The sequence below is a fragment of the Salminus brasiliensis genome, chromosome 1, assembly GCF_030463535.1.
Source record: "Salminus brasiliensis chromosome 1, fSalBra1.hap2, whole genome shotgun sequence".
NCBI lineage: Eukaryota > Metazoa > Chordata > Actinopteri > Characiformes > Bryconidae > Salminus > Salminus brasiliensis.
In genome coordinates, this window is record NC_132878.1 from 81,693,847 (window position 1) to 81,707,873 (window position 14,027).

At 43.4% G+C, this 14,027-nt stretch overlaps 1 protein-coding gene and 1 long non-coding RNA gene across 2 annotated transcripts in view; both read left to right on the top strand.

The window, feature by feature from the left end:
• Positions 1-508: 508 nt before the first annotated feature.
• myca (MYC proto-oncogene, bHLH transcription factor a) lies at positions 509-3,592 on the top strand. Its single transcript, XM_072658447.1, has 3 exons — positions 509-713; positions 1,199-1,791; positions 2,596-3,592. The coding sequence occupies exons 2-3, from the start codon at positions 1,206-1,208 to the stop codon at positions 3,177-3,179; spliced, it is 1,170 nt and encodes a 389-aa protein (XP_072514548.1). The 5' UTR covers positions 509-713; positions 1,199-1,205; the 3' UTR covers positions 3,180-3,592.
• A 2,937-nt stretch (positions 3,593-6,529) lies between these two features.
• The window catches only part of LOC140536573 (uncharacterized), a 44,910-nt gene continuing 37,412 nt past the window's right edge, over positions 6,530-14,027 (top strand). The window contains exon 1 of the long non-coding RNA XR_011977620.1: positions 6,530-6,705. This is a non-coding gene — a long non-coding RNA (uncharacterized lncRNA). The remainder of the gene's footprint in view (positions 6,706-14,027) is intronic.

The window sequence follows — 14,027 nt, forward strand, 5'->3', positions numbered from 1 at the left end:
CTGCTAATCTTAACGCTGCATGGCTCCAGATAGCCCCCGGACAGCCAACGCCTCCATGTATAGAACTATTCTATCTATATTCGATCTATATTATTTGCCTCCTGCTCGATACATGACGTATAATGTTGTGGTGTGGAAATACCACAAACACAGAAAGTGCCTTTCCACCGTGGACTCCATAGCTGTGTGACCTGCGTCTCCCACCCACTCAGCCACTCATTCAGTTTTGTTCGTCACGGAAATTCTTCCGCGCGAAATAGTGCCGACGCCGGCACCCTCTCCGATCAAACTCACAATAAATCGAGGTGAAAACGCAACTACGACTACATTAGTACTCTGCTTTTACGTATTTCGTCCGAAAATAGCGGGCAGCAAGTTCAGATCACAACCTTTAACGAGATCGTCTCCATTTGGCGGGAAAGTGGGCGGATGGATATACACACGGCGTAGTGCAACTCAGCGCCGGACTTAATTCTCTGTGCCATGACAAGCGCCCGTCAGTCCGCTTACTGACTGCAGGAGGGAAGCATAGAGCGCGGCTGCTGTACTCGCTGTTTACTACTCCACTGTTTGGACCAGGCTGTAACTTTATCGTGCATTGTGTCAGGGACCACCGGACCACAGGGAACCTATTGGATTTTACTCGTGCTCGCATCGTGTCGTGGTGTTATCGCGCCGCTGATCTATTCTGAGAGTGTTTTGGATGATACATGGTGAGTCAGGCTGAAGATTATTGGACCTTAAGTGTTGTGTGTTGTGCTGGGAGAGTGATAAGTCCTGTATTTTCGTAGAAAAAAACTAGTTTTCATGCAATTAGAGCAAACATTGGGTCAGTCGACTGTTGCTGGCGTTCGATTTGCTTCTGTCAATGGGATTTTGAGCAGTTTTGGGGGTCTAAACATTAGTATGCATGCATACGTGCAGCTTTGCTATCTACATGATCGTGTCAGAAGCCTGCAAAGTGCATTTGCATGTGAGTAGTATTTGTCTGGATGCTGTTTTGATATTTTGGTGCATGCAACAGTTCTGCACATTAGATTGCACTGATGCATTCGTCCATATTCCCCTCGTGCACGTTGTAGTTTTGGTGCATGATGAGGAGGAGGATGAGGAGGAGGATGCTGTAGTAGTACTGACCGGTGCTGTCTGTCTAGCTCAAGGTTTTCATTTTTTTCCTACCCCTCCGTCCCTCCCTCAGAGCCATCATGCCGATGAGCGCGAGCTTGGCGTGTAAGAACTACGACTACGACTACGACTCGTTCCAGCCATACTTCTACTGTGACGACGACGACGATGACTTCTACCAGCAGCAGCGGCAGCCGCCGGCTCCCAGCGAGGATATCTGGAAGAAGTTCGAGCTGCTGCCCACGCCCCCGCTTTCGCCCAGCCGGCGGCCGTCCACCGCCGACCAGCTGGAGATGGTCACAGAGCTGCTGGGGGACGACGCGTTGAGCCAGAGCTTCATCTGCAACGCGGACTCGTCCCAGGCGCAGGAGATCGTCCTGCACGACTGCATGTGGAGCGGCTTCTCGGCCGCTGCCAAGCTGGAGAGGGCGGTCTCCGAGCGCCTAGCGTCGCTGCGCGCAGTCCGCCGGGACTCTGCGCTGGAGCGCAGCGGATCGACTCGCCTGAGCACCGCCGCCTACCTCCAGGACTTCGGCACGACGGCGTCGGAGTGCATCGACCCTTCCGTGGTCTTCCCGTACCCGCTCACGGAGTCACCCAGGGCGCCCGAAGGCACGCCGGACACCCCGCCGAACAGCAGCAGTAGCGGCAGCAGCAGCGATTCAGGTACGTCCATTAGGTCATTAGCAAGGCTGTACTTTGACTGAAGTGTTCTCCCAACCCCTCTGTCATTCATTCAGTTTTGACATCCCAGACATTCGCCCACCGATTCGATCGATACCCTTCCGAGCGAACAAATAGTCCCGGGGTCAGCGCATTGATCGATAATGCGTCATAATTGTTCAATTAAGGCTTTATGACGACATTAGGAGGCAGCATGCACGCTCAGTCCAATATGTCCCCGCCTGTTAACTGAGTTCAGAAAGTAGGTCCTCAGGAATGTGTCTTAATTCGCAGTTGTAGTTTTAACAAGGCAAGATGGAACTGTGGTGGGTAGAGAGATGATCTCCGAGAGCCAGTGGGCAGACCTGAGAAGGTCTTGCATGTTCATTCTCTGTGTTGGGGGAAGGTGTGATGCTGTCGTAGTTCAGAAAGTGTGAGTGGCTATTTGACTGCACCATGGCCTTGGTGTTTTTTTCAATGGATGATCCGGGTGTGTGTTGATTGCGTAAGCTTCCGCCCCTTTCTACACACTCCTCTGCCTTGCTAGAACAGCTAGACAAGGCTGAGCCATAAGGGAAGCTTTAAACGCTGCAGTGTTCAAATATCAGCTGACGAGGAAAGTGGGTGGGGACTGGAATGCAGAGATTTTTTTTTCCCCCTCTCACTCCCTGCCTCCCTCACTCTCTCCATGTGTAGAATTCCACTTGCTACATTCCAATATTTTCCCACAGCTCTGGACTGTGGGAATGTGCAATGATTAGGTTGATATTTGACATGTGACCTTAATGTTTTTGCTCTTATTTGCAGAAGATGAAGAAGAAGAAGAAGAAGAAGAGGAGGAAGAAGACGAAGAAGAGGAGGAGGAGGAAGAAGATGAGGAGATTGATGTGGTCACTGTGGAGAAGCGACAGAGACGGAGTGAGGCCGAGGCGTGCGAGTCCAGGCAGCTAAGTCCACTGGTGCTGAAACGGTGTCACGTCTCCACGCACCAACACAACTACGCCGCGCACCCCTCAACGCGGCATGAACAGCCGGCGGTCAAGCGTGCGCGATTAGAGGCAGCCAGCAGCGGCAGACACGGCAAGCAGAGGAAGTGTACAAGCCCCCGGACATCGGATTCTGAGGACAACGACAAACGGAGGACTCACAACGTGCTGGAGCGTCAGCGCAGGAATGAACTTAAGCTGAGCTTTTTCGCTCTGCGGGATGAGATCCCTGAGGTGGCCAACAACGAGAAGGCGGCCAAGGTGGTTATCCTGAAGAAAGCCACAGAGTGCATCCGCAGCATGCAGTCGGACGAACAGAGGCTGCTGTCCCTCAAAGAGCAGCTGAGGAGAAAGAGTGAACTGTTAAAACACAGGCTACAGCAGCTACGGAGGAGCCAGCTATGAGCCTGTGTGAACGAAAAGACTTGTTAAGAAAACAGACTTTTTAGAAACCCCTTTTTTCTGCTTTTTATGCAAGTTAAAGACTGTTGCTGGCATATTTGTGATTTTGCATGCACAATGCAATTTTGTTTTGTTTTGTCCATGTTCAAAACTGCCACCATTTAAAGTTAAAGAGGTGGTGAAATAGAATAATTTGTATTTAAGTCATTTATTTTTCTTAATAAAATAAGAAAACACAGGGTGCTTATGGCCCAAACAAAATAATTTGTATGGTTTTTTTGTATATAATGGATTCATATTTCCTAAGAAATGTATTTTTGGATCTGTATTGTCTGAGTGTTCTTCAGACGCTATTTTGTTCCACTGTATGGTATGTTCCAACAATTCTGAATCATAAATGCATTTCTTTCTGAAAACCGTCCGTCTCTGTATTTTCTTATTCACTCATAAGTTCTTTAGGTTCTTTAATAAAGGCAGTGGTTCTGAAGACACTCTTAAACATAAAGGAGCTTCAAAACGTTCTTTAAGTGATACCTTAGAGAAAAGGTCTTCAAATCTAGTCCTGGTAGGTGTAACACTAGTGACCAATCACATTAACTCTTAGTGAGAACAAAATTCAGGACTGGAACATGGATTCAAGGTCTAGATTTGAAGATCTGGGCCACTGAGTAACCTCTTTCGGGTTCATATTTGTAATAGAGATGTGCGAGTGTGAAAAATCATTCAAATGGCTTAAAGCTTGAAAGGTTCTTGATTCATTTAAAGGTTCTTCAAACTTACATGGTTCCTCCACAGCATCTTTTACAAATGACATTTTTGAAGCACCTATATTTTTTAAGAATGTAGACGCATGACCACTCAAAGAACCATTTGAATGTTTCTATAGATATAAAGCACCAAAAAGGGGTGGTACAAGAACCTTTTCTTACTATAATCAAGCTGGATATATGATAGGTAGTCATGGGTAAATGAAGAGCAAAATTTCAAAGTGGACCAAATTCTTACTACGTAGGTGTTGCAACAGTCCATCATTTTTCTTTAAAGCAAAAACCTACAATCGCTTCACTTCTTTCAGTTTCTATTAAAGCAGACTATTCACACCCATCTACTCTATATGGGCAAAAGTATTGGGACACCTGCTCATACACGGTTTCTCCTGAAATCAAGGGTATTGAAAAGCAGTTTACCATGCTTCTGTCTGTGTAACTGTCTCTACTGTCCAAGGAAAGCTTTCTACTAGATTTTGGAGCACTGGTGTAAATTGTTGCATTCAGCGACAAGAGCATTAGTGAGGTCAGGTTGTTAGATGATCACCACCCCACCTCAACTCCTCAAGCCATTCCAAAAGTATTGAATGGAGCACCATTGTTCCAGAGAACATCGTTCCACTGCTCCACTGCTCAATGCTTGGGGCCTTTATATGTCTCTAGCCCATGCCTGACATTAGGCATGGTTCCAATAGGTGTATGTTGTTCTGCTCCAGTCCTATTCTATTGGCAGTACTCCTCTACAGGGACTAGTAGTGACTAAAAGTTGTGTGTGCATGTGCACATCTGTGTCAGACATGAATGCAGCTTAAAATATCTGTATTCATTCATTACAAGGGGTGTCCACAAATATCTGGACATGTAGTGTTCTACAATATCTAATTATTGATGCATGTCATACATTTACTGAAAAGGTAAGAGCGCTACCAAGCTAGCATCTTGACTATTGATCTCTTACCATGTTGCATCTAATTACATATGAGCAAAGAGCACAAGAGCAGTTATAATTAGTGTCTTTTGGAGGGGGTGGGTGCAGGAGGATGCCACCACCTTGTAAAAACTTCCACCCTTCTTCCCATCCAATTTGGATTAACATATTTATGGTATCACCTAATGTCATGTCATATATACAGAATTTAATCTCATGCATTTATAAAATTCATGAGAAACATAGGTGGGTTTCAACCCTCTGGTAATCATGAATAGCTAAATCCAGGTAGGTTCAAGTAGGGACGCTGAGAGCCGGATTCCTGGACAAGGATTAAGCCTAGTCCTGCACAGCATCTTTGAAAGAAAAATGCCATGACTAGGCCTAATCCATGTCTGGGGTCCTATGGGTCCTGAGAAACTGTTGTTTATACCATCCATCCATCTAGCCATCTTCTTATCCGTGTCTTCCTGTTCAGGGTCGCGCTGGGTCAAGGAGCCTACACACAAAATCACTGGGTGCAAGGCAGGGATAGTCCCTGGACAGGGCGCCTGTCTATCGCAGGGTACCACACACAAGGATGTGTTTACACACTCACACCAAGGGGCAATTTAACATAGCCAATGGGCCTACTGTGTGTACTTTTTGGGAGGCAGGAGAAAACCCACGCAGACGCACAGAGAATATACACACACAAACTTCTCGCAGACGTGACAGGAGCGGGGATTGAACCCACAACCCCAGGCCTCTGCAGCACTGTTTATACCAAAGGTTATCAATTCCATCCCTGGGGACCCTGCTGAGGTTTCAGCTTCTCCCTTCTCGGCTGCATCTGATCCAAGCTAATTATCAAGCCCTTCCTGAGCTGGGTCCTGACACTGAGAGTACAGGTATGCAGAGGTAGGAGCCAGCTACACCTCCCAGCACCCAAACACACACGTGAGGAGGGGGTGTGCATTGTGAGACCAGTGTGATGATGACGATCTCTCCCAAGAAAGTAGCATGGCAGCCAGAAAGCCCCAAGTCAATAAATCAGCTTTTTTAATGGTTTATCAGGAACTGTAGGGGCATCACAGTAATGCATGAATCAGCCTCTTCATTTATTACTGCTGGACTGTTGTGATCGTGTATCCTATGCATTCCAAATGAGCAAAACCAGTCAAATCGCCAATATGCATTCACCATGTAACCAGGAGGCTAGCATGCACAGTCTTCCTCACTTTGCTTTAAAACTGCACGGAGCCAAGCTCAAAGCTTTTAAACCTCGAGACATCAGGAATAAATAATGCACAGCGATGAATGGCGATGCTAAAACAAGCATTTGCACGAACCTACACCCATTTACCTAACACCCAAAACACGAAGAAGCGTCATCCCCCTTCCCGGAGCAGCGCCTGCTTTAGTGCAGGCACGAGGCACAATCAGTGCTTCAGCCACGCGCACGCGCACTCGCACTCGCGCTCTCGAAAGGTCTTTCACTCGGAAAGCATATTTGCATGCGTCATCAAAAATTCAGGCACAATTATTCAATTATTATTCAAATATTATATTTTTGGACAAGCTAAACTCCACGTGCTAAGACTTGTTCTCATCCCCCCTTTCTTTTCCTCGTGACAGCGCAGCCTCGCGCCCGTGACGTCACGCCCACCGTACGGGACCGTATGCATGCAGAAGGTTCCGCGCGCGCTCTGAGCACATGGACGTGAGGTGAGGTGAGGTGTGCGTGGTGCTGACCGCAGAGGAGTCCGACAGGCAGGCTATCCCAAAGAGCAGCTTCGTGGCACCTGAGTGGGAATATCTAGTAAATCTGGGCACCTTGTGGCAGAAGCTGGTGGTAAGTGTCTGCATTATTACCAGTCTCTCTCTCTCTCTCTCTCTCTCTCTCTCTCTCTCTGTTGTCAAGTCCTTTTTTGCATTGTGCAAGCAAGCAAGCAGGCTGTTAAAAACAAAATCAGTTTACCATAATCACATGCATGCAACCTGCTGACCATTACATGTGGGCAGAACAACGTTCATATATGTTGCATTATTCTGGCATTTGATATGAAGCAATATGAATCAGATGTTCAGCAGATTTAACAGCACGGTTGGCTCAAAGTAGAGATAGAGATGTTATCTCTAAAGAAGTGCTTTTGTCAGTTCTGTTTCTGCTCATTCTAGAGACTGTGAATCCCAGCATTCAGACAAACACACTTTCTTTCGGCCATATCTAACTGACCAGCTAACCCCAGCATGCAGCTATTCTTTTGTTCCATTATGAGAATTGTGGTCTAATGACAGTCACACCTCTTGTCTTGTCTTGTCTTGTCTTTCAGTAGGTTATTATTCCTGTAAATGTTATTTTGTCAGTATATAACATCGAGTTGGTGAAGTACTAGAGTGCATTCTCTCCATCCACCTTGAAAGAAAGGAGCAGTTGAGGTTTAGAGAAGTCCATTGTCCTTTCATGTGTTAAAAAGTCATTGGATTCACCTGAAACAGAAAGGTTACCTTTGTTCTACTTTGCTGCAATCACATTGCCATCGTCTGCATGTCCGTCTTACTGAACATATTCCACAAAAGGAAGGGACAGCCATATTGCGTCGGTACGCCTTGCTGGTTTGCTTTGTGCAAAAGCCAGTTGCTGCACTCTAATGCCTTGTATTCTCTTACATGAAATGGTTATGCTGTTAAAGCAGTTGCTTTTATATTATAATCAGCAAGCAAGATATGCATTATTCATTGAGAAACCTTTATTATTATTCATTTTTAAACCTTAAGAGCAGACCTCGTTCCTCAAAGACTCTGGGCTCTTTACATGTTGCTTTTTCTTTTTTCTTTTTGGAAACGAATATGAGGAACGCCATTAAATATATTTGTGGGGTCTGTGCGCACTGTGGTCTGTACGAAGCCTCAACGTGGCAGTAAATGCATGTAAGTAAGTCCCATAATAAGAACCCAATTACATATTTCATACTTGGCCAATATAGTCACGTGCTCACTACAGAGATGGGCACACAGGCAGATAGAGAAACATCCAGATGGCTCTACACATGCTTTAATTAATGAGCTCACAGACCTAGGATAAGATCTGTGTCCAACAAAACAATTCGTTTTTACTTTATAGTAAAGCGCCCTAGCGTCTGCGGGCCAGTATCTTGTGCGTTGTCGGTTTGAGGTTTAGGCCGATCGGCGAGAGCTGAGGTTTAGGCCGAAACTGCTTATCTAGCTGGTGGTTCTGTTCTTATTCAGCAGTAGGTATGCAGCAATATGGGAATTCTGGCTTGATAACAATATCTGATTTTCACTTAAATTCTTTTTTTACATGTCTGTTGATGCTGATTCATTCAGTTGCTGTCTTGATATCTCCAAAATGTAAACTTTACAGCCAAAGGAAAAACCTTCCTAACATCAATTATCATTTCTATTGGCCTATTCATCATACAATTTACACATACAGTATGAAGGACTGCAACGATATACATTTATAAAGTAGAAATTGGGACAACACCCACTTGTATTAGCATTACAGAGAAATGTAAAAAGCTCTTGTAGAGGAGTCAAAAAGGCAGCATAGTGAAGTAAATGGAGATATTTTAGAGCACCAGCCTTGCACTGCTTAAATATTCTGCTCATCCAGGGTTTATTACTATATTAAAATATGACTTTTCATGGCGTAACTTTATTGAGAATCATATTTTCAGAATATCAGTATGTCATGATGTGTTCAAAAGGGCTCTATCATCTTTGTCTTGGCTAATCGTGTGTTCATTTGCGCAATGAAGAAAAAATATTGAGCTTCTGAAACACAAAAGGCCACAATCTAAGTACATTTACGTTGCTAATAAATGGCATTTAATACTAAAGCTTTATAGCCTTAGAGACTAACCTGCTACACCAGTCAGTAGGCCCCTAGGCCTGAAGCTGTCAGTGTTTTTCTGTTGCTTATCTACTGATGATCTGAATATTATGATCATTTCAATGACAGAAGCACAGAAGTGGTCTTTTACCATTTCCTAGGACTAAAGTGGAGATGGTATGTATGAGTGAAAGCTCAATAAAGGGCCTATGTTTTATGGTACAGGAATCTTTCAATCTTTGCTAAGAAGAAAAACAAAAATAGTCTGATGTAGCACATAGACATTGCTGAAACACTCCTTCCTTTAATTTTACAATTGGATGTACTGCTGTCTTCAGCCTAATGCAGTCTAGCTCCATTAACTGAAGTTATAGGGAGTTTTTAGAATATGGCACAATACATACAGTAGTCTTACCAAAAAGGTTTAATTCTATACAGCAAGCATGGATGGGAAGATGGTCATGCAAAATAAACTGACCGGCTTATTTTGGTACAGAAACCCACAAAAACATACAAGAAATAGGTTAAGTGCCCATCAAAGCCAAACCATGACTGGTGAGGCAAACATTTTGGTTTTCCCAATTTGTCTCAATTAGGCTACAAAATGTTGCGTTTAACATATTCTTTTTTGGTTTCATGTGCCGACTGCCACTGCATGGTGCAAGGACTGGTGAAGCCAGTTCGTCCATCGCAGTCTACTACATTATACTGCATGAACTGCAGCAAGTCAGTGAACTCACCAGAATGGGAAGAAAAACAAACTGCAAAGTTTACGAAGATTTACGACGGGGCAGTAACACTTGATGTTGATGTAGAGAGATATATGGATGGCACATTAAGCAGGATTTCACTCCATACTTTCCAAACCAAGCTCATCTGTTCTAGAAGAAGAGTTTCCAAAGCATATTGGTTTCAGAAGAAGAATTTATAATGGCTGTAATCACACAGGTCTTTGATAAACTGTCTGATTAAAAAATGCTGCATGTTGTCCTTGCAATGTAGATCACTTCCGTGGGCCTCCTTCAGTTCTGCTTTGAGACTGAGCTGAGAGAAGTGAAAGCTATCAGCTGTGTTCTAGTCTGCCAGAGAAGGTGGGACTCCAGCACACTGGCGAACTTGTTGGCCTCTTTTTGGACTCGTTTCCATGGGTTATGTAATCCCTCCGTTTTGGAATGGAGGTCCCTGCTGCGCCAGACACTCAGACAGATGGAGATCTGAGCGCATTACGTCTTTCTCACTCACTTTGCTTGTGCTCTCTCTCTCTCTCTCTCTCTCTCTCTCTCTCTCTCTCTCTCGTTCTCTCCCCTGGCCCCTTTAAACCGCTGGATCACTTCCCGTTGACCTCATCGCTCTACCTGCCCGTTAGCACTGCACTGTAGCACATGCAAATGCAAAAGCCTCTCATCTCATTACTTCCATTAAATACTAAATAATGTCTCATTCATCATTGTCTCATCTTTTTCTGGACACATGTAAATTGATCTCCTTTACTGCATCAAGATATAGTTACTTTATTGTATTAGCTAGCTGTATAGTTGGTTGTTGGTTGGTTCATTTAGCTAGTTAGCAAGCCTGCAGACTTTTGAACGGCTTACCGTCTGAAACACAGCATATTTCTGCTCAGACAGTTCATTTCTACCAAGGTAGCTACCTCATCAGCATGTTAAAGGGACACGTTCAGCCAGACTAGCAAAACAGCGGGAGCAACACTGGAGAAATTGTGCCTGCTCTGTGGTGGAATATTTGAACTGGTGAACCCCCCGACCTCATCTACCTGCCTGTAAACACTATACCGTACAGCCTCTCGTCTCAGTACTTTAATTAATTACTTTCCTCAGCCTCTCATTTATCATCGTCTTTCTGTGCTTTTTAGACTGATGTGAAAGCCCAGTCCCAGCAGACAAAGACCCTGCTTGGGTGTCAATATTCTGGGACACATGAAAATCAACATACTCAACAATCATTTAGTCTTCACAGTGTATTACTCCCTAGTTTGCTCCCTCACGTTTAAGGGACACCCCAGGAAGACTAGCAAACGCCCTCTGATGATGCGGCAGGAAGACATTGGAGAAACTGCGACTACTTTTTTTTTTTTTTTTTTTTAATAGTGCCCCTCTGTCCAGCTGGAATGCCTACCGTTAAAGCTTTGAATTCAGAAAACACAGTCAGACAGTCCTTACCCTTGTCTTAATCTTCTTGCTTTCTCTCTTGCTCCTCCTCTCTTTCTCTCTCTGTCTCTGCCTTTCCCACTTACTTTGCATTGCTTTCTTTAACATATTATATAAGCAACAATTATATAGTGTCAGAATTTTTCATAGAGGCTTGATATAGGATAATTCCCTGTTGTATGTCTCTCTTTTTCTCTCTTTTCTATTGCCCCCCCCCCCTCCTGCCTCAGCCCCACCATCAGACAGCTTATGCGGCAGCAGCGGTGTCTGGGTTTTGCTTGGCCGTGCTGACCCTGAACTGTCTGGCTGCCAGAATCGCGCACGCTGCTGGAAAACTCGGCCTCCCACGTTTGCACGCTTAATGAGATGCACAACGACCACCAAAACGCAGTGTTCTCCCTGACAGGCAGCTCATTCATACTTTAGGGAATATGAAATCTCATAGCGAGTGTCTGAATTAGCCCGGTTGAGTTTCCCCCAACTCTTTTATACACACACATGGTCCTCTCCCTCTGAACAGCTGCTGAGGGTTTTGGGTGTGATGTCAGCCTCCATGTGTTGCTGGTTGGCTCTTAACTCAAAGCAGCCTTTGGATATGTTAGAAGTTACAGTGCTGGGCAACAGGGGCAAGACATTCTGTAGCATTCAGAATCACTAATCATCTGCAGTTCTGCAGAAACATCAACATAACCACTCCTAATTTTTGCAGTATTGAAAAAATGTGCAGAATCATGAAAGCACTGCATTGTTTTGAACTATGACTTTGTGACATACCTAAATATACTGTATTAAGCAGGATAAATGGACAAGCATAAGAATCTGAGCCATTTTGGGCCAAATTGTGATGTTTAGACAACTGGGTCAAAACATAAGGCAGTGCTTGTGGGGGTGTTCCCAGTATGCAGTGGTCAGTACCTAAGAAAAGTGGTCCAAGAAACCTATAACCAGTGAACCAGCCACATTGTAATTGGCACCTTGATGCACTCATTGATGCGATCCGTGGAAGCCCCACCTCACAACCTCTAGGACTTAAAGAATCTGCTGCTAAAGTCTTGAATGCAGATACCACAAAATGTCTTCAGAGGTCTTGTGGAGTCAATGACTCGAAAGTTAAGATCTGTTGTGTCAGCACAAGGGGAAACTACTCAATATTAGGGAGGTGGTGTTAATGGTATGACTGATTGGTATGTATTAAGAGATGATTCCTTCCCGTTGTACACTGTGCAGGTAATTGTCAGACATGTTTTTCATTCATTTGTTCTTACAATTAAGTTTAATTTCAAAGAATAAACAAAACATAAAGTTTAACCTGAATTGGATAGCTTTACACAACAGAACTTTATTGTAATGATATAGTATAATACTTACAATTCTGTAGCTTATTTTCTAATGTCATTAAATTCATTAGACCAATGCCCTGAGCTTTCCCTATTCTTACAGAATATACAGATATTCAAGGTAATATTCTTTAGAATACAAAAAATTATAGTATTTAATAGTTGCAGCGCTATCTAGCTAATTGTGGTTAAATGTAATGCTGGCTTGTGTCGTGAACTCAGTTACAGATTGTCAAAAATGCCTCAAATATTTATGATCAAGATCATTACAACTGCTATTGTTTTGTAAACCAGGCCTACTAACATAAGTGTAAGCATCCCTTTATAGCCTTTACCAGTTCCTGTTTTTGCATATTTCTTTAGAAAAGAGCTGCGTGTGATAAGACTGTTTTTACAGAAGTAATCGTTGTGTATCTGAAATTCGACTGAACATTTCTATTTAAAACATTCATTGTTTGTCAGCAGAACGGCATTAGATTGTGTTTGCCACACAAGCACAGAAACGTATGTTAGTTTGCATGACGAAATAGTCTCCCTTGCTCTACTCTAAAGGCAGCATTGCAAAAAACTGTTCTGCTTCTGTGTCAATTTATTTTCATTAAAAAAAAAAGAAGAAAATTTACCATGTGTATTGGGGCCTAGTCAGATCGTTTGGATTTTAGCAAGATGCTGATGTTTAAGTATAATGAATTAGCTGATGCTGACTGTAGCCCACCAAAATACCATGCATGGGTACAGTGGCATGCAAAAGTTTGGCAACCCAAGACATTAGAGCTCTATGTTAAATGCCTCGGACTGTGAGAATTTAAATACTTGTCATCCACAAAGCAAGGGAAGCCTATAATAAGCCAGATCGTAATGTTAGCTGTCTATAAGATCAAGAAAGCAAAAGAAATGATGTCGCATTGCAGGAAAACTTTGTTTGGAAAAAAAGGTTCTAGAGTGGTGTTGCACTGTTCTACTGTGCAGCAATACCTACACAAATATGACCTTCATGACTGCTTCATCAGAAGAAAGCCTTTTCTGCATCCTCACCACAAAATTCAGTTCTTTGCAGCTTTTTGGCTGCAATGAACAAATGTATGGTTGGAGAAAAGAGGGTGCAGAATTTGATTAAAAGAATTCCCTCAAATGTTAAGCCAAGGGTGGATCAATCATGGTTTGGGCTTGTGCTGCAGCTAGTGGTACAGAGTAGAGGGAAGATTGGATTCAATTAATAAAAAAAAACCCAGCACATTCTAGACCTAAACATCAAAACATCTATAAAAAATAGTATGATTATATAAAAAAAGCTGCTGATGATGCTCACAGGACATTAATCCTTATTTATCTGTTGTTAGTTAAATGTTAACTGTTCTAGTTGTTGGTCAGATGTTAACTATTTTAGCTGTTCTTAGCTTTAGGTTTAGAAACTGTCCAAATCGATTTCTTTGACAAACACTGTACTGATTAATGGTTTGTTAGCTCTTCTGTGGAGGAAACCTCTGTTACTTACTGGACTTGAAAACCTACCAGTGTCCCAGTTTTGACTAACCATGTTTTCAAATGTAGTCCTCTACTGGGTTGTTGTGATACTGAATATTTTTGCCTAAAACTCACACGGTCCCATGTAGATTTGGACAGTTTGTAGTTCATTATTGGGTGGATGTTTTTGCTGACAGCTTCTGTGCTGTTGAACAGTTATCTATTTATCTTATGCTTTCGTGATTATTAGAATTTGTCTGAATGCACATCCCTTACCTAAACACACATACGCTAGTCTGTTTGAGAACTTAACAACCTGACACATTTTTTTTGGCACTGTGCTAATCAC

Coding starts and splice junctions, on each gene's coding strand:
- myca (XM_072658447.1), top strand. CDS start 1,206: ATGCCGATGAGCGCGAGCTTGGCGTGTAAGAACTACGACTACGACTAC. Junction 1,792..2,595: donor CGGCAGCAGCAGCGATTCAG/GTACGTCCATTA, acceptor TCTTATTTGCAG/AAGATGAAGAAGAAGAAGAA.